Below are 27497 nucleotides of genomic sequence, written 5' to 3' on the forward strand. Positions count from 1 at the left end.
GATTATTGTTTAATATATTAAATATATGATGTTAAAAATGTTTCCATTTTTTTTAATTTCTATATTTTTTGCATTTTATATATTTTTGAATTTTATTATTTAATTGTGCCAACATGGATTGACCCATTTGACCCAAATGGTTTAATTTTTTACCACCACCTAGATGAAAATACTATTTTTTGGAGATAAATATTAAAAGTATAAGTTTTTATATTATTGAAATTATTATTTATTATCTATTGATTTAGTTATAGAATTTAATGATGAAAAAAAAACAAAAAAACCTTAAATATATGATTGAATGCAAATTAATATCTTAAATGTTAGATTTAATGAGAGAATTAAATGCATTAAATATCTTAAAATTACCTCTTTTCAACTCATTTAATATTAATACAAATTATCCTATTTCCTCTCATTTTTCATCAATAAATTTAAATATAAAAAAATAAAATTTTTCATTTAAAAAGACTATTGTACTTTTTAAAGTACTATAGACATAGATTATCAGGTTCACCTCTCTATTTGACCAAGGTCGAACCTCTATGTCGTGCTTCTCTCCCTTTTCCGTTTCGATTCTCGGTCCGGTTCTACGAACACTGCCGATAATGGAGTGTGTTGTGCAAGTGCAGGAGATACGGTCCCGACGATGATATGTGGCAACAATTGTCAGAAGGCCCGACAACTTGACATAACTCGCATAAGTAGAGCAAGTGGGGATCGAAAAGAAAACAATAAGTAAAGAAAAGATGTTGGGTCTTGCCGCCGCCGCCACCACCACCACCACCACCGCCGCTAACACCGCGAACGCTGCCTACAATCGAGCTCTTTGCGTTGTCCAACTCTGCAACTCTCTACAGCCCAGCCACTTCTCTCAGCAGGTTCAGAATAAGAAAATAGACTCGGTGTCTATCTAAATATATGTGCTTCTTTTCGAAAAATAACTTTTTTTTTTTTCCTTTCTTTCTCGAAACTCTTAGTGTTGGCCATCTAAAAATTTGTTCTTTTTGTTCTCATTTGCATTCAGCCTTCAGTAGTTTTCTTTCGTATTCCTTCTTCGTCTTTGCGCTCTAATATCAGACCAATCAGAGCGATGGCCGAGTCGGATACCGTATTGGTCTCGAAGTCAGAATCTTACTCTTCGAGTTCTGGTACCTTGCTTTCTCCCTGCTTTTTTTTTTTTCAAATATCCTTCCTGCATCTTCAATAAGTTCTATTTGTGACATGAAATGGATGGTTATTTTTTGGCCATTTGGTTCATAGTTTTGCAATGGAAGGCATTATTTCTTCTATTTCTATTTTTTTTTTAACGGTGGGGGTGAAAGAAAGCAAATGCCCACAATGTTGGGTCGTCCAATATTCAGAAAATGGAGCTGCAAGTTATTTGTCATGCTTTCACTTCTATTGTGTTTTATATTGCAAGTGTAAAGTGTAAATATTCATTTTATATTCAACCTCCCCATGTTGTAGTCATAGGAAAATCTATTCATATTATTTTTGCTAGGTAAGGTTCTTTTTTTTTATTTTTATTTTTTTCCTTTTTGTAAGATCAATCAATTGTTTAGTTTTTAAGTTCGGAACATTGTTGTGCTCATAGTTTTCAAGGTGCCAAGGTGAGGCTATCTGACAGAGGGGTGCCTTGTTGCCTAGTCACCTAGGCGATGGTTTTCTTTTTTTAAATAAAAACCATGAATACTAGGGTAATTTCCTAGGTTTCATAGCAAATTGGAGAGAATTTCAAGTTCTTGCTTGCTTATTGGTTCATGTTTTGAAGTCTTTGAGGGTTCAAGACAGCATACACAAACATGTGTATTGGTTGAACTCTTAACAAATAAGAAAATAATAAAAATAAACTAGTATATAAACCGGCAACATGATAATTTAGTTTAACAATGTCCATTACTATATCCTGATAGAAAATGAATGTGTTGAAGAGAGGAAAATGAATGGCAAGCTGGGAGTGATTGTAAAGCTAGACTTAGAAAAAGCGTACAGCAAAGTGGATTGGGAGTGTTTAACAGAAATCATGAGGCTAATGGGATTTGGAAGAAGATGAATTCAGTGGGTGGAGGGATGTATTAAATCCATGTGGTTTTCAGTCCTAATCAGTGGGAAACCTAAAGGTTACTTCAAGGCTAGTAGGGGATTAAGACAAGGTTGCCCCCTCTCTCCCTTACTCTTCACTCTCGTAATGGAAATATTTTGTCAATTGGTGAAGAAGGCTAATCTGATAGGGTTGGTGAGAAGTTGCGAAGTTGGCAGAGATTCAATTCAGATTAAGCACCTTCAATTTGCATACGACATTATGCTGTTTTTAGAGGCTGAAGAAGACAGTGTTATTAATATGAAAAGGGTCATAATCTGCTTTGAATGGATTTTGGGGCTTAGTGTTAACTTCTCTAAGAGCAGTATTGCGGGGCTGAACATAGTAAATGCTCAGTCCCTAAACAGATTTAAGGAAATTTTGGGCTGTAAAGTTGAAAGTGTTCCATTCTCCTATCTTGGAATGCCTCTTGGAGGGAATCTGAAGGCCCAAAGTTTTTGGGACCCAGTGATAGAAAAGTGTGAAAAAAATTGGCCACGTGGAAAAGAGATTACTTGTCCAAAGGTGGGAGACTCATCCTCATTAAAGCTTCTTTGGCAAACCTGCCCACATACTATCTCTCGACCTTTCGAATGCCAACCAAAATTGCCAACCGGCTTGAAAAGCTTTAAAGAACTTTTTTGTGGGAAGGAAGTGGGGAAAGGGATCTCATCTTGTGAATTGGTCCTAGGTGTGCAAATCTAAGGAGGATGGAGGCTTGGGAATAGGCCATTTGAGAGAAAAAAACACAGCTCTTCTAAGTAAATGGTTGTGGAGATATCCTCAGGAACTGAATACCCTATGGACTGAGATCATCACCAGCAAGTATGGGAAGCACGCCAATGGTTGGGATTGCAGTTTGCACTTGAACCGGATCAAGGACATAATCCCTTGGAAAGGTATACTCTCAACCTACCAATTTTTCATTTCCTATATCAGGTATAAAGCGGGAAATGGGGATAAAATAAAATTCTGGACTGATGTTTGGTGGGGTGACTCTACCTTGGCTGCATCCTTTCCTCGCCTCTACAGCCTTACTCGAAACAAAGAAGCTCCCATCTCCTTTGTTTTATCCTTAAATCAATCTCATTTCAACTGGAACCTAGACTTTAGAAGACCTTTGAGAGAAAATGAACTTGATGAAATATCTAGATTCTTGTACACTCTTAGAGAAGTGTACCTCTCCCCAAATACCCCCGACACTCGAGTCTGGACCGTACACCCAGTAGGTAAGTTTTTGACTAAGTCCTACTTCAGGGCTCTAATTAAGGAAGGACATACAACTGTACATTTCCCTTTCAAGACAGTTTGGTGCACACGCATTCCATCCAGAGTTTTTTTTTTTGTTGTGTGTGTTTGTGCGTTGGAAGCTAGTCTGAAGAAGGTCAACACTTCTGATCTCCTCCAGAAAAAGAACCATGGAAGGTCCTATTTATCCCCACACGTATTCTGTTTTTGCTTAAAAGCTGGGGAATCAGCCAATCATATTCTGATCCACTGTGACAAAACTAGAAAAATCTGGATTTTCTTTCTCAATCTGTTCAATTATAGTTTGACTTTCCTTGAACATGTGATAGACTGTATTAGACAATGGACAACAAGAGGGTTAAGCAAAAGAGGAAGGACTCTATGACTCTGTAGCACATGCTATCCTTTGGAGCATCTGGGAAGAGAGAAATAACCGCATTTTCAACAACAGAAAAAGAAACTATGAGGAGCTCTTGTCTATCATTTCCTATAGAAGTTGCCTTTGGACTTCCAACTCAGAGTTTTTTAAAGGAGTTTCCTTTTCTGATCTTCAAAGAAATGCTGCAAACTTCTTGTTTTCTAAACATCAGTCCTTAATCACCCCTCCCCCACTCTTATGTTGCAGAAGGGGAGATAACCACGTACTTTGATGGAAGTGCAGAAGGGGAGATAATCTTTCCAGTTCTGATGTGAGACTTTGGTCTCCAAACCCAAAAGGTTACTTCACATGTGCTTCCTTTTTCAAGTCCCTTTGCTCTCCCTCGGGACAAGTGGGGTTCCCAGCTAAGGAGATTTGGTCTAAACCTGTACCTCCTAAAATTACTATGTTCTGCTGGGAGGTTTTCTATAGGAAAATCAACACTTCAGATCTACTGCAAAAGAGAAGGCCCTCTATGTGTTTGTCTCCTAATTGGTGTGTACTTTGCAGAGCTAATGGTGAGGATTGCTCTCACTTACTTTTAACTTGTCCCTTTTCTGATGCTATTTGGGGTTGGGTCTTTGCTTTGTTTGGTTGCAGATGGAATATGACCACAGCCATAGATCAAATCTTTGATCCTTCCTTCTTTGTGTGGCCCCCCAAAACTGGTAAAACAATGTGGAGAACCATTAGGGCTGCTGCTCTGTGGGCAATTTGGGAAGAAAGAAATGCGAGGATATTCCAAGAGAAGGAGATAAATGTTCAGAATGTAAAGGATTGTATTTTGACCAAGGCAATCCACTGGCTGAGATCATTAGATTCCTTCAAATCATACTATTTTGATGACATGTGGAGGAACTGGAGGGCTGTGGCTAGCAGCAGTAACAGAAAGAACAGGGTACTAGATGTGTGGGTACCCCCTTTAGAAGACTGGACAAAGCTGAACTTTGATGGTAGCAGCCAAGGAAATCTGGGGCCTTCAGGGATTGGTGGGGTGCTGAGAGGTAAAGATAGTAACATTCTAGCTTTGTTCCCAGGCTCTGTGGGTATAGGAGACTCTATCAGAGCTGGGCTCCTAGCGGCAGTACAAGGCATTCAGGTTGCGGATCAGTTAGGAGTTCAGAATTTGATTATTGAAGGAAACTCCAAAGTTGTGGGTTGGCTAAAAAATCCAGATTCAGTGATCTGGTGCTACAGGGGTATTATGAGGAAAGCTAAATGGTTCTCAAGGAACATGAATGTTATTTTTCAGTGGGTGGGTAGAACCAAGGTTCAAAGTATCATTACGTATCGGCCCGTATCGTCCGATACGTATCGTTCCAGGACCCTTCCGATACGCCCCTACAGTGGGTGTATCGGGGGTTTGACCAGTTCAGGGGATGGAGGGGTCCTATATCGGCTCCCCTGAACCAGTTTTGAAAAAAAAAAGGTAAAAAAGCAAGTATCGAAACGCCCGATACGCCCCTACCGGCGTATCAGGCGTATCGATGTTTTGAACCTTGGGTAGAACAGCTAACACCATAGCGGATGGGCTAGCTAAACAAGGGGTATCAAGGGAACAGTTATTCTGGGCAGCCTTGTAAATTTTTTGTTACTAGTCTGAGGTAGTATATTTTTGCTATTGTGGAGAGGTACCAACTCGTGCCCCTCCTTTCGGAAGGTTGTATTGTAATATCCTATTGATTTTATTGATTAAAATTTTAATCATTTATCAAAAACAAAAAACCCAGGTGCAGCAGGAATTGGTGGAATTTTTAGAAGAAGAGATGGTACAGTTAATTGGGTTTTCAGTGGACTGATTGGGATAGCCTCTTCAATAAAGGCTAAAATCATGGCAGCACTAACTGGAATCAGGATTGCAAGAGATCTGGGCTATCAGAACATTCTCATATAAGGAGATTCGGCAAATACCATCAAATCGTTAGCTGAGCCAGGCAGTGGTCAATGGGCTTTAGCTCATTTCTTGGCTGAAGCTAGAGATATCCTCACTAACTTAAATGCACAGTTGGGTTGGATCCCTAGGGAGCTAAACTCTGATGCGGATGGCCTAGCAAAAGCTGGTGCTTACAGGGATTTCTTGTTTAGTGATGGCTTTCTTCCTACTTAACCTTTTAATTGTAGTTTCTGTCTTTTTGTGTACATCTTCTTATGTACGTCCTGGTTCATTAATAAAGTTACTATCTTTTTCAAAAAACAATGTCTCAAAAAATAAAAGGCCATTGCCCAATGTTGGTCCCAGGCCTAGCTATTTGGGGTCTCAGGAGGGGCAGACTGGGTACGGTCCTAACCTTTGGCATGTTTTTGCACAAGTTGGCCACCCTCAGACACAAACCTGTGTTCTCACACTTTCCGGCCTGAGATTTTACCATTTCACCAAGTAATGGTTCCTTATGATATAAAAAAATAGAGAGTATAAAAAAATGTAGTGCCATGTAACTAGGTGTTTAAGAGAGGCAACCCTTCATGGGCGACTTGTCACCTCAGCGTAACCTTAGTAACTCTTTCTATTTGAACTGTTTCTGACTTCAGTGTATGACTGCTCCTGCATTTTCTTATAAGATGCCGTTGGAATTGCTAATTGTTTGTTGAAATTACATCATTATCATTTTTCATCTTTTAACTTAGGATAGTTAGCTATAGAATGTATTTGGACAATTTATTTTCTTTACTTTATTTTCAGTTAACTGCTTTACTTTTTCATGCAACTACTGCAACATTTATTTCATGTCTTATTAATAGGAAAGAAGCAAGCTCTGATTTCATTGTCAGATAAGAGGGATCTGGCATCCCTTGGTAGTGGACTTCAAGCATTAGGGTGAGTTTGCAATCCCTTTGTTTTTTTAATTAATGTTTAGATGCACTTCTTTTAGAATGCTTACCCTATACTCTTTGTAGAATGAAAGTTGCTATTTCATTGGTGTTATATATCACACCTTTTGTGGGTCCGTTTGGTTCGTGGGAATAGGGCCCTGAAATTGGAATTGGAATGACACATTCTTTTTCCAACTGTTTGGTTGGGCAGAATTGGAATGCCCCCCCCATTTGAGGGAATGGCCATTCCCTCCCCCTCTCTTGGGAATGAGAATTCCATTCCACCCAATTCAGATTCTCATAAGCCCATCTAACCAAAGTACCAAACAGGGGAGGGGAATAGACCATTCTGATTCCGACTATGAACAAACGGTCCAAACGGGCTCTTTGTTTCTCACATCACCTTAAATTCTGATTTTATAGTCATGCATGCTTAGCAAACAATATTTATAAGCTACTTATTTGCAGGGTTAAGGTTGCGTACACCTGTCCCTCCCCAGATCCTGCATTGGTGGGAGCTTTTGTGCACTGGGCTGCCTTTTGCTTATAACTAGTAGTCGACATGTATTGGGACATAGATGTGTAACGCTATTTCTGTCAACCTTAATTCACCTAGACTGTGTTGTTGATTCAATACATCAAGGGATATGTTTTAAATAGCTTAGCTTCCATAAAGTTGTAAGAGCAATGCTAATTTTATGATCCTTGTCCATCACAAAGTCCTCAAGTCACAAATGAACAAAATATAACATCCGATTATCTTGTAGATGAGGTGTTATGTTTTGTCCTTTTGCGATTTAAGGGCTCCATGGATAACCCTTTGTTTTTGATTGATGCTCCATGGACACCCTTTGATTCTAGCCTTGGTCAATTATGTTGTAGAGAAATTATTCATTTTGGTGAAATGATAAATAGATAAACTATATCAATAATGCGATGATATCACAATAAATAGCTGCAAGCTATACATTAATTAATTAATATTTGGCTTTGAATAAACTTATGTTCCAACAAAGTGCTCTGCAATCTGCCTCTGTTCAATGGACTTCACTCTGGTATCAAAGCAACAAAAGATAAAAAAGAGAGAATGTTTTCAAGAAAATGGAGTGTCTTTACATAGCTAAGGAGTCATCGTTGCAGGATATCTTGGTTATAGTTCATCTCCATGTTTGGTTGGTCACTTAACGTCCCTTTTGGCATAAGTTTCTTTGTTTTGTTTGTTAAGTTTTATGGGTTAATGCAGGTATACTATTGTTTCAACTGGGGGAACTGCATCTGCTTTAGAAGAAGCTGGGGTCTCTGTGACCAAAGTGGAACAATTGACCTGTTTCCCAGAAATGGTAGATGTGTTCTACTATTCTTCTTTTCTTTGTTTTAGTTGCTCTTTCTGTATTCTAACTATGTGGACTTAATTTCTTATCCATTTAATTCAATTCTTTTCATATTTAAGTAAATGCAAAATATGCAGGTTTTCTTTTTCTGTTTTAATTTGAGACAGCATTCTCAAAATTGAACATAACAGTCTTTTTTTTTTTTGATCAATAACTGCAACTTTCATTAAATTAGATCAATGTGTAAACAAATGTACAATCGCATTGGAGATAAAACATCTTATCTCCAATGCCACTATACACTGTGCCCAAAACATTTGGTCCCCTTCCACCCCTTGTTTTACTAAGGAATTGGCCATGCTATTAGCTGTCCTTTGCACCGATTGAAGTATTACATCCATATTCCTGGCTCTCCATTTGAATTTTTGAATCATTTTTTGTATGCCCATAAAGCATTTTCATTGTTCTGTTTCCATTTGATTGCCAATTGTAAGTCTCCTTCAATGATCAGTTTATGCACATTTAGCTCCTTTGCTCTATTTACTCCCGCCATTATTTTCATTATTTCTGCCTTTAATGAGTCACTGATGACAATGACTTGAGTAAAGTGCCAAAACATGACCTGACCCATTTCTGAAAACTCCTCCCACACCTTAAGGGCCTGAGTTCTCTCTACCACTCCCATCAAAATTGAGCTTTGTGAACCCATCAACCACCGGTGGTGCCCATTCCCCATCGACCAAAATTTTCCTTGACAATGTGTTACCACTTCCTTTCAGTTCTTAATGATATCAGCCACTGAGAAAGCTGAAAACTTCTCAAGAAATTTTAGCCAATGAGCCACTCTTATGGTTATACATTCGATTATTGCCTCCTTACTCTTTCTTTGAAAGTTCTCGTATTTCTCTCTTCCCCTCTTATTCGTTTAAGCAAATGAGGTGGGATCAAAAAAGCTTGACATGTTGGCTGGAGAGTTCCACTTGAATCCAAATCAAGCAAGACACCAATCCCAAATGCTATTAGCAAATGGACAGGAGATTAGTAAGTGAAAACAAGATTCACCATTTACTTTTCAGAGAACAAACTAATGAGGAGATAAGCAGGAAAACAAATTTCCTTTTCTTTGGCAACTCACAAGTGTTAACTTTCTCATGTAAATATCCCAATTAAAAGCTCCTTCTCTAGGCAAAATGGGTATAATGGTCTTCTTCTTCCAGGCTGTTCTTGGTTTGAATTGCTTTACTTGTTGAACATATAAATTGAAAAAAATAAACATCTTCTTTACCAAGTAACATTGAATTTCATCTCAAAATTTGGCAAATCATCATATCTAAAAGATAATATTGTTTTTAAATCTACTAATTTCAATTATTTCAAATGCAAAATTATAATACAATAAGTATTTAACAGAAGAATTGCATGCGAAAAATCCTAATAAAAAATTAATAATGAATAATAAAAGGAAAAAATGGGGGGGGGGGGAGGGGGAAGCTATTTAATGCAAGAGAGTAATTGCAGGAAAAAAGAAATATCTTTTTTTTTTTCTTTCTCTCTTCTTTCCTTGTTTCGTCTTGTTGCTGTTGGATCTTATTGTTTCGGCAATAAAGCCTTAAAAGAAAGCATAGTTAAGGAATTACTTTCACAAAATGGTGTCAATGTAAAAGGCTATTATCCAATCTTGGTCCCAGCTATCTAGGGTCTTGGAAGGGGTTAGACTATATACGGTCCTAACCTTTGGCATTTTGTTATCACAATGTGTCTGTTCTCAGATTTGAACCTTTGGCATTTTGTTCAACATTATGGCCTCTACAAAATAGTATCCATGTCTGTAGTTCTTTCCCATCTATGTAAAATAATATCATGATAAAGAAATAAACTGCACATGGTGTATTAGAATTTATGTGCTGTCAGCCAAGAAAAATTTCTCACCATTGCCCTTTTTCTTGATCTGGTCCCCATTTGCAGCCTTGTTCTGAAACACTCTCTCGCTTCTTTCCCCTCAAATTACCCAAATAATTACCAGTGGGATTACTCTCCATTGTATGATAGTACTTTTCCTTGATCATTAAGACCTCTCATGTTCCGTTCAGCCAAAAGATCCACTATATTCTTGGGATGCACCACTTATATTTCTCCAGGCCACAAAAAAATAAGAAAACAAGCTTGATTTGGGTGGACAATGCAGAAACAGGTAATTTCTTGTCTCCACCTATTCATTGCAAAATTTGCACCTAGGAGCAAGAATGGGCAGACTTCTTGAGATCAGTTAAACCTTGAAAGGCACCTGTCTTTGGGGGCTTCTGTTGTAATTTGCTGTTCTATTAATAAAATTCTACTTTACCTTTTCTCCAAAAAAAAAAAAAACCCTTGAAAGGCACTTGTTCTAATGCTTCTGTCTACACCATAAAAGATGGCACAAAGGTGACCGGATTACTTTGTGTGGAAAATTCCCTGCTGTTTCTGGATTAAGGCTGTGGAAAGATGATTTGACTGTAAACTTTGGCAGATTTGTCCCAACACCATTCTTGACTGTCTTCCTTGTTAGGTGTAGGCTTTCAGGAACTTGGCAAGGCTAATTGGTCAGCAAACTCACTGATCTCTTAGTCATTTAAAAAGGGTCTCCTTAATGTAGGAGACCACACTACATTACCTTTTATCATATCATTATTGATCTTTTGCAGTGGCTTCCTTGTTTTTGGGCTATCAGAAATAAGAAAGGAAATAAGTCCATGAGTGCCCTGTTATCACACCACAAGTCCAGCCAAAATCACCAATCTCCCAGTCATTAAAGCTTCACACCATTAATGAAATTCGGATAACAACCAGGGATTAAAATTTCTCAATGTATCGGTGGGTCACCAATACGTGAATTAATAGGTATTTTGGGGTTTGACCCGTTTCATGGGGTAGATAAGCCTTATACCAAACCCCCCTCCCCTGAACAGTTTTGAAAAAAAAAAATTAAAAAGCGCCCTGATAAAAGTTCATACGCCCCATCTGGTGTATCAGATTGTATCGATATTTAGAACCTTGGTAACAACCTTCTATTACCCTTCTACACTGAGCAACCTATAATTGCACTCTATCCCTGTCTCCCAGTTTAGGCTCCTGACTGCAAATTTTTCTGCTATTAGTCTGGACTGGTTTGCAGCTGTGGGAGGTGGTCATCTAATCAGCAAAAACATGAAATAACGTTGTGTGTGCCTGTGTGGTCAAAATGTCATATTGTGATATTACGATTTTAAATGTATAGCATAAAGTAAATTCTAGTTTTGTGGGTACCCTTAACCGGTTCTCCCTTACCACAGGCACTAATAACAAATAATGATAATGAACAAAAATAAATTCTGACAAAAGCTGGTTATAGATACTGTGTTTGGAGGGGGTCGGGTTGGGAGATGGCGATGCTTTGTGCAGGTGAAAGGGAGGTTGAAAACAATGGCAATGTCTCTAGTAGTTTTTAGTGAGTAGCATTCTTCAGTTCTTCTATCCTTGTCTTACAGAGAGACTTGTCTTAGCGGCACTTCGGGTAAAAGAGGGAGAGAGTTGGGTTGTTGCCTCTTTGTGGGATGGTGATGTGAGTCCAAGTTGGTAGCTAAGAATTTTGAGTGAGGAAAATTCTGTTAGTCATAGATATTCATGATATGCTATATTTGGTAACTGGGTTCATGAATTATGGTCAACAAACAGTATAAGTTGCAAGGTCTATTGGTCAAAGTTTTATGATTACCTTATACCACACAAACCATTTATCTGTATTTGTTCGATATCCCTGTTTTCACTCTAAATCTGTAAAAGAGAAGATTAGGAGGAAGGAAGAAGAGAAGAGGAGAAAAGAGAAGAGAATGATTGGAAGGCTCGAAAAACTTGGGTTGGCGGGTATGGACAGCATTACAATAAAAAGAAAAAATTATGTGCAGGAGACTTCGTCCAGAGTGATTTGGCTACAGGAAACAAATCTGAAGATTTTAATGTTGGTCAGAAGAAAGAGATATGGGGTAGGAACATGGCATAGTTGTCAAGGTGACGCCTAGGCGACAAGGCGCCCTTTGAGGCCCGCCTCGCCCAATCGCCTAACAGTTTTCTACTTCCTACTATAAAATACTTTTTTATTCATTCTTTTTTGAGATTATAATTATAAAATAGACATTATTAAACTAAAATAATCATTTTGTGTGCTTATATACTAATTTCTTTTTATTATTTTCTTGTTTATTAGGGTTTAATCAACACAAACATTGCTAAATGCTGTATTGAACCCTCAAAGACTTAAAAACCTGAACCAATAAGTAAGCAAGAACTAAAAATTTTATCTAATCAGCACATTTTCCTCTTCCATATCTTCTTCTTCTTCTTCTTCTACTACTACTACTACTACTACTACTACTACTACTACTACTACTACTACCACCAATACTTTTTATTTTCTTCTTTTCCTATAACAAAAATAAGGGTTCAGCCCCTATATTTTTTGAATTTTATTTTCCTTCTTCCTTTTCTTCTCATGAAATGTTGATTTTCTATACTTTAATATGAAATTTGTACTTTTCTTATGAAAACCATGAATAATTATTAAAGAAATATGGTTATGGTACCTAGGGAACTACTCTAGGATCTATTTTTTGACATAAAAAAATCCATTGCCTAGGCGACTAGGCGCCTCCAGTCACCTAGCCTCGCCTTGGCGCCTTGAAAACTATGGAACATGGGGGATTGGTTGGAGCTGGAGGCTGAAGGGCTGTCAGGTGGGTTAATTTCATCCTGGGGTTTAGGGGCATTTAGAAAGGTTGGCGAAAAGGTGGTAAGTCTGCAATTTTAGTATGCCTGAAGGAAGTGTATGAGGACTGGTTATGGGGTGTAACAGAGGTCTATGGGCTAAACACAGAAGGGGAAAGGATAAAAAAAGAAGAAAGTCATTTCCTTTGCAGTATGTTGTTGGGTCCAAGGGAAAGAAGGAAACAGCAGACTCTTTGAAGACAATCAGAAAACATTGAAACTCTATTAGTTTAGTTTGGATTTGGGTTTTACCAGCAGGAAGCCGGTAGCGGTAGCGGTTTGGATTTGGGTGCTACCAGTTTTTGTTCAAATCAGCAGTTTAGAGTTGGGGAATATTTATGGAATGTTCTTGAATTCAGTTGATGTAATTTGGTCTAGTTTTTGCTTGCAATCAGGTTTTGTTCTGATGAGTGTAATGAGGTGCCATCTTGTCATCTATTGGGTTGTAATTCCTTTTTTTGTTTAATGAATTTTCATTTATTCTTTGAAAAAAACGAAAAGAAAGAATTACATAAATACCCCTGCAGCATAGACTAATAATAAAAGAAAGCAGAAAAAAAAGCTAACAACTCTAACAACAATCCCTATGAAAAATTAATCACATCAGAGTGTTTCTGTTGTTGAATCCACTTTGAATTTGTTCAATGCATTGCTTGTGAAGTATGTATTCATGTATGTCCTATAATGTCGCTCTAGGCAGAATTACACATTGGGCTTAGATGTGAAGAATTCAAGGGAATCACAATGGATGACCTATTCTGCGGCTGCAGGCCATTGCTGGACTCTCCATTAGAAGACAGCGAAGAATTGTGCAACAGAGAGCTCTTGAAACAAGTACAAGGAAATTCAACCTTGGTAGTTGCAATATCAAGCATAGGGGGAACTGTTAGAGATGATAAGCGAAACAAATTAATTTCTAGGGGCCAGTGGATTTTGGCAATTCTTCAAAAGAAAATTTGTTAGCTCTCATTCAGGGCTTGAAATTTGCATTCATGACTGGCAGGACATATATGCTCGTTGAAGGTGACTGTCAAGTTGTTATCTATGGGATAAAATCAGGGGAAGAGACTACCAATCAAATTAAAATAAAATAAAATACATAAAAAAAGAGAGTTCAGCGGAAGAGATTCCTTTGGTGTTCACGTTTCTAGTTAGAGAAGTAAGAGCACTGGCCTGTAGCTGAAACTGCTCATTTAGGTGGGTTCTTAGGGATGCTAACAGTTTGGCAGACTTACAAGAGAGAATCTATAGGGAGCTCCCAGACCTGGGGATGTTTTGTAAAGAATTTTACATGACTGTCATGATCAGCTTTTGTATGTTTGTATTTGTACTCTACTATCCATCTTTTTGATAGCAAGGAACAATAAAATCCTATTTTAACTGTTGACTATCAAGAAAGGGTCATGGATTTGGTGGATTCAACACTCCTAGAACCACACCCAGTTCATGAGGGTGGCTATTTCATTCTTTTTTTTGTTTTTCTTTCGAGGGGTAGGAGGTTGGATTGATGGATTTTTTTGGGATGTGGTGGTGGTCCATGGATGTTAGGTTTGTTAAAATAAGGTCTCTGTTTTTGAGGATCTGTTGGTGTATCCGGGGTGGGCAGTGGGTTTTCTTCCATCTGTCTTTTGTTAGGTTTCACTTTTAGGTTGGTCTTAATTTCAGTTTGGTTTTGTTTGTGCTTTGTGGTCTCTTGTATATGTGAGGCTTTGGGGTCTCTTCTTGGGTGTTGGGAGGCTTGGAGGTCTTGTGTGTGTATACTGTCCGTATATTTTCATATACAACTTTAGTTATTGATAAAAATGTTTTGGATTTTCTTCTATTAGCATGTGTATACCATATTCCTATAGTCCTGTATTCTTTTATTGTATCATATAATTCTTTGTTAGTTTTTTATATAGGAATGTTGTAGTTACTGAACTCTACAATTTATTTTTATGTTTTACAGCTGGATGGTCGTGTAAAAACTTTACATCCTAATATTCATGGGGGTATTCTTGCTAGAAGAGACCAAAAGCATCACATGGAAGCTCTAAATGAGCATGGGATTGGTGAGTTCTAGCTTTACTTTTAGTACTCTCTGCATATTGTGCCTACCTATAAAGGCTTGCAGAGAAGCATGTCAATGTCCTATAATTCTTTTTCTTGGTAGATTGGATCTAGTACGTACGTGCATGTCAGATTACTAATTTTATTGTTGACACTGTTTACTTTACAGGGACATTCGATGTAGTGGTGGTGAACCTGTATCCTTTTTATGACAAGGTTTCTGCTGCTGGTGGAATATCATTTGAGGATGGAATAGAAAACATTGACATTGGTGGCCCTACCATGATCAGAGCTGCTGCAAAGGTTGTTTTCCAAGACACAATAATGACATTATATTGGAGAGCTAAGTTAATGATCTGTGAATTTTTCTATAGGCACGACATATATGCTCTATAACTGATAAATCACCCACTCCTTAACCAACAAAACTCAATGGTCCATTTTACAAGTAGGAATTCCTGGACTGTATTTTCCAGAAGGTTAGATTTATTCTATCAGGTTGATTTTGGGGCAAGATCTCCTAGTTGATGCTCATCAAGATGGAGTCCATGTTGATGTGTTCAACCATCTGCAAAATGGATTGTACATATTTATACTATGTAGTCTATACTATCCTCCTAGTTTTTTATGTCAATTCTTTAATGTATTTATTTTCAACAGAATCACAAGGATGTTTTGGTGGTCGTTGACTCAAGTGACTATCCTGCACTTTTGGAATTTCTGAAAGGAAACCAAGATGACCAACAATTCCGCAGGAAACTTGCTTGGAAGGCCTTTCAGCATGTTGCTTCTTATGATTCCACAGTTTCTGAGTGGATGTGGAAGCAGACCATTGGAGGTGAAACTTGGATTCTTTCTTGCCTTTCCTTTTTCTCATTTTTGTCTGCCCAATTATACCTCAAACTCTTCCTTTTTTTCTTTCCCTTTTTTTGTAGACTAAGTCTGCTAGTTGTTTTTACTGATAAAAAATTGAGCTAATTATTTTTAATTTACTTTGGTTGGAAGATAAATTTCCTCCCAGTTTAACAGTTCCTCTCTCTCTGAAAAGTTCTCTTCGTTATGGTGAAAATCCTCATCAGAAAGCTGCATTTTATGTTGACAAGAGCCTTTCTGAGGTTAACACTGGTGGTATTGCTACTGCTATACAGCACCATGGAAAGGTGAGGAGATTTCATGACTTTTGTAGCTAGGCTCATTCTCTGAATCAACTAATATTTGTATTCACATTTTAAAATACGCTCATCATTCTCTGATTCCATTGATATATTTTATTACTATTTTTGAATATGTGGTATATGCCTGATAACATGATTTAGTATTTTCTGTTTAAGAAGTTTGCCTTTTCCCCCTCATAGTGGCTTTCCCTATGATTGTGTATTATGATGAGTGTAAGGTGATTTTCAAAGTTGTAGGAAATAAGAAAGCCTAAGGATGTTCTCTTTCTAACTTCTCTTCAGGAAAGTTATGATATTAAGTTCTTAACAGAATATTAAACCAAAGCTTTTTCACTGGGTGAATCAACTTGTACTTTGGAATATTCTTAATTTGATTGATGGATGCCTACATGAAACAGAAAATTGGTGGTCTTGAGGGAAATTTGACAAATTTTGTAGCTAATATTGATAAGATATGTATTTGATGTAGTTAATTAGTTATTTTTTCCTTTTTTTTTGTGAAATCCCTTTGCCTCCTTTTATATTGCCATAAAAATCTTTCTTTCTTTATTGAAAATTTATCTTACTACTAATAAAAGAAAAAGAAGCTGGTAAGAAAGAGTAGAGGTATCAAGAGCAACTTTCACTTTTGTAGTGCTGGCATAAGCATTCAACTGTATTGCTACTTAAATGATTCAATTACTTGGCAAATGACAAAAATTAGATTATCTTGTTTCAATTAAATAATTCCTTTTGCTAAGTAGATTATGATAGTGTTGAAGCATGTTAGATACATTATATTGGCTCTTATAGTGAGTGCACTATGTTGGTTAGTTGTTACATCTTATCAACCTGGTTTTCAGGGTTGTGTTTTTGTAATTTCTAAGTAAGATAAACTCTTTGATGGTGACTTTGATTTATCTCTTTGCATTTTCCTATTTTGGTGTTGTTCTGTCTTGTCAACAGTTATGGTTACATTTGTAAGTCTGCTTTGCTGTTTTATATACTGTTGTTGTATCCTTATGGATACCTATTTATATCTATTTCTTCCTTTGAACAGGAGATGTCTTATAATAACTATCTAGATGCCGATGCAGCTTGGAACTGTGTCTGTGAATTTAAAAACCCTACATGTGTAATTGTTAAGCATACAAATCCTTGTGGTGTTGCTTCACGGGATGATATCCTTGAAGCATATAGGCTTGCTGTGAAAGCAGACCCAGTAAGTGCATTTGGCGGGATAGTGGCCTTCAATGTAGAAGTTGATGAGGTGAGTTACCGAAAATTTGAAACAGAAATATCTAACAGACAATTTCTGCTTTGTACATTGAGTTTTTCATGTTGCTATATTTGCAGGCTCTTGCAAAAGAAATCAGAGAATTTAGAAGCCCAACTGATGGTGAAACACGGATGTTTTATGAGATAGTGGTTGCACCTAAGTACTCAAAGAAGGGTCTTGAGATCCTCTGTGGCAAGTCAAAGACTTTGAGGATTCTTGAGGCAAAAAAGAATGAGAAAGGAAAACTCTCACTTAGACAAGTTGGTGGAGGCTGGCTAGCCCAGGACTCCGATGATTTAATCCCTGAAGACATACAATTTAATATAGTCTCAGAGAAATCTCCACAAGAAAGCGAGCTTCATGATGCAGAGTTTGCATGGTTATGTGTCAAGCATGTAAAGAGCAATGCTATTGTAATAGCTAAGGTTTGAATTTTCTTAACTCTAACCTTTGATACCATATGCAAAGAATGAGCAGTGCCACCTTTCTCTTTCACAGCTTGAAAGAGGGAGATTATAAAGATATCTGACCTTTCATAATACATTTCTTTCATCTACAGAATAACTGTATGTTAGGGATGGGGAGCGGCCAGCCAAACCGCTTGGAGAGTCTTCGGATAGCTTTCAGAAAAGCAGGAGAAGATGCCAAAGGAGCAGCGTTGGCCAGTGATGCTTTCTTCCCATTTGGTAATAGATTGATTCTCATAGTGCCAACTGCTATCCTTAAGTCTGTTTAGTTTGAAAGTAAAGGTAGGGAAACCTGTAAAAGGTTTGTACAGGTTTTCCTACCTTTTATAAACACAGCCTAAATTGATTTAATCATGTTCCTACACATTTGGTTTTTTTTACGTGTATTTTTAACTGTTTATGGTCTGTCTCATGTTAATGCATGGTCTTTATTCAATGTTTTTTTCTCCATCTCTAAATCAATCACTACAATGACCTTGAATTTGCTATATACCAGATTTTTCACAAAGTATGAACCTAAACAATGTGTTTTATCTATTTATTTATTTAAATCAATCAATCACCAATAGAAGACCATCTGCAGCACCTGTAAGAAGTGATCTGTTGCAAGTTGAAGGTCCTAGAAGAACTAGGGGCAGACCAAAAAGGACATGGGTTGAAGTAGTAACTAATGATTTAAGCACTCATAATTTACAATGGATATGGCACTAAACAGAATGGAATGGCAAAACAGGATTCATGTTGACGAACCCCATATGGCTGGGATAAGGCTTAGATGATAATGATGAATGAATGAATCACCAAGGTTGACCACAATTACAAAAAGCAGAGTAGAATACTCAGACCATTAAAATAACCTGTAGAATACTTTTGAACATTATTTATCAAAAAAAAAAAAACTTTGGAACATTTTTTGATGAGCAAAATACTTTGAAACATTGGTTTGCTACTCCATCCAAAGTTAGACCATTCAAATTATTGGATATTTGATGTAGATTAGACTTTTCCAGTGCCAAATTGATGTAGGAATGACCATATTGATACAAAATGTAGGATCAATGTGATCGAAAGATGAGTCTGGGAGGATAAAGATGGGCTAAGAAGGGTTTAGAGATAACCTTAGGACTAAAGGAAAATATTATTAGGGTTGTTAGAATTCAGGTCTGCCTTAGAGTTCGGCCTGACTGAGTTTAGTTATGTAGAAGAAGAAAGAGTGATAGAGAAAGAGAAAGAGAGAAAGAGAGAAAGGGAGAAGAGAGAATTCTGGTTCGAACTGAAAGAGTCAACATGACTTCTCCCAGTTGGCCAGTAAGTATTTATATTATTATTAAAACATAACTGAAAAGACCTATGTGCCTTTACTTAAGTTAAGAGCACATGTTTCAATACAACATTACAGATCAGCAACATCAATCAAGGTATAAAGACAGAAATACCCCTACGCTAACACTCCCCCTCAAGCTGATGGGTATATATCATATATTCCCAGCTTGTTACATATGTAGTCCACTCTTCCCCGACTCAAGCCTTTTGTAAATAAGTCAGCCCACTGATTTCCTGTATTAACATGTGTAGTGTCTAGCTCTCCATTCAGCACCTTCTCCCTCACAAAGTGACAGTCAACCTCAATGTGCTTGGTTCTTTCATGAAACACTGGATTAGAGGAAATATGAACTGTAGCTTGATTATCACAATAGAGCTTCATTGGAGTGTTAATGTTGTACCCTACTTCCTGTAGATGGTTCCTTAGCCACACTAGTTCACAAGCGGTATGCACCATAGCCCTATATTCTGCCTCTGCACTACTTCTTGCCACAACCGTATGCTTCTTACTTTTCCATGTCACCAGGTTACCTTTTAGAAACGTGCAATAGCCTGTAGTAGACCGCCTATCAGACATAGAACCGACCCAATCAGCATCGAAATACCCTTCTATTTCAAGTTTTCCCCCACTCTTGTATATCAGACCGCGACCCGAGGCCCCTTTTAGATACTTCACAATTCTTAGAACTGCATTCCAATGAGGAGTCAGAGGTTTTTGCATGAACTGGCTTACCACACTAACTGCAAATGAGATGTCTGGTTTGGTAATGGTTAGGTAGTTCAGTTTGCCCACAAGTCGTCAGTATCTGCCAGGGTCTTCAAACACTTCACCCATATCACTGCTTAGCTTGGTATTTGTGTCCATGGGTGTTTCAGCTGGTTTGGCACCCAACAAGCATGTTTCTTCTAGCAAATCAAGCACATACTTCCTCTGGCACAGGTTAATCCCATACTTGGATCTCGCTACCTCTATCCCCAAGAAGTAGTTCAGTTTACCCAGATCCTTTGTCTAAAAGTGACCCTGCAGATAAGTCTTCAGCCTATCAATACCAATGTTATCATTCCCAGTAATAACAATATCATCTACATACACCACCAACAGTATTTTTCCTCCCGGAGAGTCATGACTAAATACAGAATGGTCAACTTTGCACTGTTTCATGTCAAACTTCTTTACCACCTCACTGAACCTACCAAACCATGCTCGAGGAGACTGTTTAAGCCCATATATAGCCTTCCTTAGTCTGCACACCTTACCATTGTCCCCCTGAGCAACAAACCCTGGAGGTTGCTCCATGTAGACCTCCTCGAGTAAGTCACCATGCAAAAAGGCATTCTTGATATCAAGCTGATATAGTGGCCACTCATACATGGTTGCAAGAGAGATCACAACACGAACTGACCCTATCTTAGCAACCGGTGAGAAGGTCTTTGTGTAGTCAATGCCATAGGTTTGGGAGTACCCTTTTGCAACTAATCGCGCTTTCAGGCGTTCAACACTACCATCAGGCAGATACTTAACCGTATAAACCCACTTACAACCAACAGTTTGCTTCCCAGGAGGAAGAGCAGCGAGGTCCCAAGTATGATTATGATGAAGGGCTGAGAGTTCTTCCATGGCACGGCACCACCCTGGAGAGGCAAGGGCTTCCTGGACATTTTTAGGAACAATAACTGATGATAACAAGGTAACAAACTGGCGATGGGAAGCGGAAAGGTGAGTAAGAGAAACATAATTAGAAATGGGATGAAGGGTGCAAGTACGTTTACCTTTCCGCAAAGCAATGGGTAGATCAATCTCAGATGCCAAGTGGGGTTCTGGTGCCGGATCCGTCGACGGAGATGTAGCCAGAGGAGTAGTAGCCGGTGCACGTGGGCGATGTGTATACACATGACGGATAGGTGGGCGTTCAATAGGTGGTGGCACCGGAGGCAAGGATTTGGTCACAACTGGAACAAAGGGAGGAGGATCGACAACGGAAAGTGGAAGGGGAGGAGGTGATGAGGAGGAAGAAGCATCACCAAACCCCAAAAAGAATGGAGTAGACTCAAAGAAACTGACATCAACACACACAAAGGACTGTCGAGAACAAGAATGGTAACACCTATACCCTTTCTGGGTCTGAGAATAGCCAAGGAAGATGCACTTGAGAGAACGGGCATCAAACTTGTCGTTCCTAGGATTCAGATTATGGACAAAACAGACACCCAAAAACTCTCGGCGTAAGAGGGAACGGAGACAAAGAGGGAAACAAGACCTGAAACAGAGGCTGACCATCAAGGATGAACGTGGGCATCCGATTAATCAGAAAACAAGAGGTAAGCACTGCATCACTCCAAAAAGGTTTGGGAACATGCATGTGATGCATTAGGGATCTTGCTGTTTCAAAGCGATGGCGATTCTTTCTCTCTACCACCCCGTTTTGTTGTGGGGTGTAGGTACACGAGGTCTGATGTATAATGCCGTGTTGGTCCAAGTATTCCTGAAATGATGAGGATAAATATTCGTGGCCATTATCAGAACGAAAAACTTTGATGTGGGTACCAAATTGGTTACGAATTTTAGCATAAAATTTTTGGAAAATGGTAAACAATTCACTTCTTTCTTTCATTAAATAGAGCCACGTCATACTTGAAAAATCATCCACAAAAATGACAAAATATTTGTATCCATTATATGGCATTACTTTATAAGGACCCCAAACATCTGAATGAACTAAAGAAAAAGGACTCGACACACGGTTATCAACCCTAGAACTAAAGGGAACATGATGGTGTTTCCCAAACTGACACGACTCACAATCCAAAACATAAAGCTGACTCAAGGACGGAACCAAGGACTTCAAGACTTTGAGCAACGGATGACCAAATCGGCAGTGCCACTGGAGAGGAGAAAGAGATGACTGGAGAGCTGTTTAAGTTCTACCACCACCACCGTCAAGATAATACAGTCCACCTGCTTCATGCCTTCCACCAATCTTCATCCCCGTCTTGAGATCCTGAAAGACACACATAGAAGGATAAAAGGTAATGGAGCAGTTAAGTGATTTGGTCAGCTTACTAACAGACATAAGGTTAAAAGGCAATTTAGGAACATACAGAACTGATGAGAGGGATGCAGGATCTAGGTCAACATTACTAACACCACAAATTGAGGATGTGGGACCATTAGCAAGGGTGATAGATTGTGATGTTGAGCAATGGGATAAGGAGGAAAACACACCTGGAGTTCCAGTCATGTGATCGGAGGCTCCAAAGTCAATGATCCAGGGATTGGGTGTAGATGCCAGACAAGCCATACCTGAGTGAGCAAAAGTCGCCGTGTTCTGCTGTGATTGGATAAATCTCTCATATTCATCACGGGGAACACTCACCATCTCCTTCATGGGACCATCTGTGGATGTAGGAGGCAACTGGTCAGATGAATGATTCTCTTGTTTAAAGCTGGAACTTGAGTCACCGGTCGTGGCATGATTGGCCCAGGTTGAGGGAGGACCATGTAAATCATAACAATAGTTGATGGTATGTCCATCCATACCACAATGAGTGCACTTCCTCGGGCCTGAGCTACGTCCTCTACCACGAGCTCCCCCTGAATATCTGCTCCCAGTACGACCACCACCACGATTATAAGTAGACCCACCATTGCCACTTCGGCCATATGCAGAACCACTACCAACACCACGGCTAGACTGAGCTTCCCGAGCTCCACCTCTACCACCACGGCCTCTCGATGCAGCAAAGGCAGACCTATCTGAGATATTAGAGTTCTCAGTAGATCCGATAGAAATCCTCCGAAGTCGAGCAAATACCTCTTTTAGGGACGGAAGAGCTGATCCCCCTAATATCTGAGCCCGTATTGGTTCATATTCAGACTTTAGTCCCACAAAAAATCTAGTCACATCAAGTTGTTCTCTCTGTTGTTGCTGAATCTTGGCATCAGAAGTGAGAGGATGATAGACATTCAACTCATTACGTATGTTCCTCATGTTGGCATAGTACTCCTCAAGACTCTGGTTGCCCTGTTGCAGATTAAAGTACTCTTGATAAAGCTGATAAACTCTGGTTGTATTGTCTTGTCCCGAATACAATTTTTTCGCATGGTCCCACATGTCTTTGACAGTATCAAGGAACATGAAGTTCACACTAATCCTGGGTTCCATACTGTTCCACAACCATGTGATGATTTGAGCGTCCTCTTGCTCTCAATCTTCATACTCGTGAGAGTCAGAGGAGGGTTTCTCCTCTCTGATATGTTTTACCTTCTTCTTTGCCTTTAAAAAGACTTCAACGGATTTAGCCCAAGGCACATAATTCTCTCCATTTAATTTAATGGAAGTCATCTGAACATTCAGGTAGTCTGTAGGTACCATCACACTAGGTTTATAATCATTACTGTCTCCCATTATGTTATCACCAATTCTGCACACTTGCTGAATTCTATTATCATTGAGATCTGCACACTACACACCACTATGTCACACCTGTCACACTGATTGCAGCACCAATTGTTGCTGGAATGTGTGCTCTTTACACCACAAACCCTGCTCCTACAACTACCTGAAATCTCACCACTATATGATCATATCTCTTCCTTCAACATGCACAAAGAAACCAGCATAAACCCTAGCACTTACTGGTCGAAACACTAGCAAATGGTCTGAAACGCACCTCCTATTTAATCCATAACAGATATCAAGAACTGAAATCTCTTACCTTATCGCTGAAGTAACACCCATGCGAGCAGGAGAGCAGTCCACACACAACAGCCACACACAGTTCGGCCCTCTATTCTTCCTCTACTAGGAGAGGGCGATTTCAGAAATCACAGCAACCGACCACATACGACCTGACTGGAGGCATAGAGACCCCCAAGGGAAGAGGGCGATCACTCCTTTTCAGTCCTTTCCCTTATCTCCAATCGAACACAGAAAAAAAAGAGGAAAACCCTAGATAGGGTGTGTAGAGAATGAACCCTAGGCAAGCAGAAATCTAGGCAGATTTAACCTGCTCTGATACCATGTTAGAATTCAGGTCTGCCTTAGAGTTCAGCCTGACTGAGTTCAGTTATGTAGAAGAAGAAAGAGTGAGAGAGAAAGAGAGAAAGAGAGAAAGAGAGAAAGAGAGGAGAGAATTCTGGTTCGAATTGAAAGAGTCAACATGACTTCTCCCAGTCGGCCAGTAAGTATTTATATTACTATTAAAACATAACTGAAAAGACCTATGTGCCCTTACTTAAGTTAAGAGCACATGTTTCAACACAACATTACAGATCAGCAACATTAATCAAGGTATAAAGACAGAAATACCCCTACGCTAACAAGGGTTTAGTTACCAATCAAAAGAAGAAAAGTATTAGAGGTTGAAAAGGTTTTAGGTTAAATTGCAAATTGGATTATGAGCAATAGAAAATTCAAAAACTGTGCAGGGTTAAATTTTTTTGGTAAGACATTGTAGAGGTGTTTGAGTTGATGGGTTCCATGGGGTGGTTTAATTTGAAAGCATTTTGAGCAGGTTTTCTACAAAATGAGGAAACTCCCCTTCATGAAAAAAAATGTTAAAATTTTGGAAACTAAGGATTTAGATGGAGTTTTTGGGTGAAATTTGGTAGAATGAAGTCACATAGGTTAGGGGACTCTAAGCTGTTAATTGGTTGGATGCAGTCAAAAAGCATGGGGGTCTGGACATAGAGACAGTTTGGGAGGGAAATCAATTGCATAGCAAGGGAGGTTGGGGTATGTCAAGTGGATTAGAAGGTCAGCTAATGGATTAGCCAATACCTTGGCAAAGCAAGGGATATTCAGGGACAATTTGTCTTGGGCTGTTTTGTAACTTTGAGACATTTTGTGGGGTCAACACCACTGCTTTGGGTGTTTTTTTTGATAAAAAACAGAAAACTTTCATTAAGAATTAAAGAAGTGATTACAAGGAAAGAAGGGGAGAGGTAAACCCTCTTGACCCTCCCCTAGGGAAAACAAAAAAGAATTTACAACATAGCCCAGAACATTTGCTCTCTTCCCACCCCTTGCTTAGCAAGAGTATCCGCAAAGGAGTTGGCATTTCTCTCTTTCTGCAGCCAGCCAACAACCAGTTTTGAATCCCTTTCAACAATATAAGCTTGTGACAATTCAACTCCTTGGCCTTCTTCATTCCTTCTATCACTGCCAAGATCTCAGCCCGAAGTGAGTCACTTATACCAATAGTACCAGAAAATAGAGCAATGACCTTTTCCTGTTCATCGCTAAAGGTTCTGCCATGTTAGATGGCCCCAGGCTACTTTCACTACTTCCATCAAAGTTAAGTTTAACGAACCCAGAAGCTGGTGGAGACCAAAGGGGAATGCTGAATCAGCCACATCCTTCCAATTCCTTCTGATCTTATCTGTGGAAACACCTTTAAACATTCTTAGAGACTGCACCTACTTATCACTCTAATAGTAACTGCTTCAATAACAGCCTCCTTACTCCTTTCCTTGTCAGAAAAAAAATTCTTCAGTTCCTTTCTTCCCAAATTGTCCAGCATATTGCAGCCCAAATTGTCCAGCATCCGCAAATTGTCCAGCATATTGAAGCAAAAAGAGGCAAACAAGTTTTGTACATTTAGGTGGGGGGGGGGGTCACCTGCAATCAAACAACGGGAAAAACCAAATCCAAATATCTGAAACAAAGGGCAAGATATTAATAAGTGATAGCAGTTTTCACCATTAGCCTTACAAAGCATACACCAGTTGGGAGGTAAGCACCGGTTATAACTGTTATACCTTCCCAACAAAAATCCCCAACCTAGGAGGAATCGGTTTACCCCAAACTTCAAAGACTGGAAAATTATTCCCCAGGCTATCAGAAGGATGCATCAAGGCTTTGAAAAAAGAGGCACATGAAAACACACCAGAGGTGATCAAGGTCCATATCCTGCTATCCCTTCTCCCCGGATCCAAAACCACCCCTCCCAAGATCTGAATTAGAGCTGAAACATTATGGACTTCTCCCTAATACCCCTTCTAAAACCCAAGTCCCAACACTGTTCTGGGTGATTGACAGTTGTATTGTGTTTTTTTTTCTAAATTAATAAAAGTCACCATTTCCAATCCAAAAAAAAGGTAAGATGAAGGGTGATGAAAACTTACAGGCAGCAACCTAATATGAGAGCATTCAGAGATGGTTTGACACAAGGAAGAAAATGGCTGAAATAGGAAAATTTCAAGTTTTAATGTAAATTAAATAAAAATGTAACTGGATGTTGTTCTAAGATTTTCTGGGGTAGCCAAGGCTACTCAAGATGTTGTAAATTATTCTTCTAATTAATAAAGATTTTCTGTTGCTGATAAAAAAATGTAACCAGATCAATTTTATCTTTTAGGGATGTTGAATGAACTCCTTAAACGATGAATTTGTGAGTGGCCAATCCTACTAAAACTTAGAAAAAAGGAAATTGCAGAATTACCACTATCATGACATGACCCAGAAATAATTTCTATGTTATTTTAACATGTAAAAATGGCCCAAATACTCCTGCTATCTAAAAATGTAAGAATTGCATAAAAAAAAAAAAAGAAAATTCTTTACCCGACCACTGCTTTTGTATTAAAATTGCTTAGCTACTCTAAATTGAAGGTTCCATAAACTAGTTGAGAAATTCAAAAAAAAGTAGCTGATAAATTTTGGTGGATGTGCAATGTACAGCATTCCTTGTGCACATTTATGTAGGTGCATAAAAGCACTGAATTATGTTTTGAACCAATTTCTGACCTTGTGACTGTTAATATGTGGCAGCTTGGAATGATGCAGTGGAAGAAGCATGCCAGAATGAGATTGGTGTTATTGCAGAACCAGGTGGGAGCATCAGAGATGGGGATGCCATAGATTGTTGCAACAAGTACGGGGTTTCTCTCCTTTTCACAAATGTGCGACACTTCAGACACTAGGTGACCGAAAAATAATGCTCTTACCATCACATTTGAGTTCCCTTCTGGGTCAAATAAAAGGGCTGAAAGAGTTCTGTGAAGGATGGAAATGGGCAGTATGTGATCTGCCTTTGATTGTAGAAACCCTGAGATATTTTAATGGACCTTCCAAAAAAATTTTGCTTCCAACATAATTTAATTGGTTGTACTCTATCCTTGTTGATCCAAATCGGACGTACAAGCCAAATTCTGCAAAAAATTAAATATGTTTACCCTGCACTTATTGCATGTTACTCTTGCTACATTGATGAAAAGGAGAATTGCAACAGATGGTGCAAATCAGATGTACAAGCCAAACATAGTGACTACTGAGTACTGACTAGTGGGTTATATCGTTTCTGTTTAGGGCAAAACAGCCACACAACATCCCATTTGTTGGTTGTGTGGCTAGTGGCTATTTCTAGCATATTAGGGGTGTTCATAGTTTGGTTCGGTGCGGTTTGGAGAATATTTCAGACCAGATCAGTAAATTACGGTTTGTGAAGTTTTTAAATCGAACTAAACCGTTTTGGTATAGAAATCAAATTAAACCAAACTGTTTTATTATAGTTTGGTGCGGTTTTTAATACGGTTTGGGAACTTTGGACCATTTTAT

At 38.7% G+C, this 27497-nt stretch overlaps 1 protein-coding gene across 1 annotated transcript; it reads left to right on the top strand.

Annotated features, from left to right (window-relative positions):
* The first annotated feature begins 493 nt into the window (after window positions 1–493).
* Window positions 494–27036, top strand: LOC148846528 (AICARFT/IMPCHase bienzyme family protein). Its single transcript, XM_088954946.1, has 12 exons — window positions 494–881; window positions 1028–1151; window positions 6489–6564; window positions 7804–7900; window positions 14616–14718; window positions 14886–15019; window positions 15377–15554; window positions 15722–15876; window positions 16931–17140; window positions 17227–17574; window positions 17709–17835; window positions 26712–27036. The coding sequence occupies exons 1-12, from the start codon at window positions 750–752 to the stop codon at window positions 26861–26863; spliced, it is 1836 nt and encodes a 611-aa protein (XP_088811072.1). The 5' UTR covers window positions 494–749; the 3' UTR covers window positions 26864–27036.
* The last annotated feature ends 461 nt before the right edge of the window (window positions 27037–27497 follow it).

This window comes from Nelumbo lutea, chromosome 7, assembly GCF_056320005.1.
Source record: "Nelumbo lutea isolate HS-2025 chromosome 7, American lotus-T2T, whole genome shotgun sequence".
NCBI lineage: Eukaryota > Viridiplantae > Streptophyta > Magnoliopsida > Proteales > Nelumbonaceae > Nelumbo > Nelumbo lutea.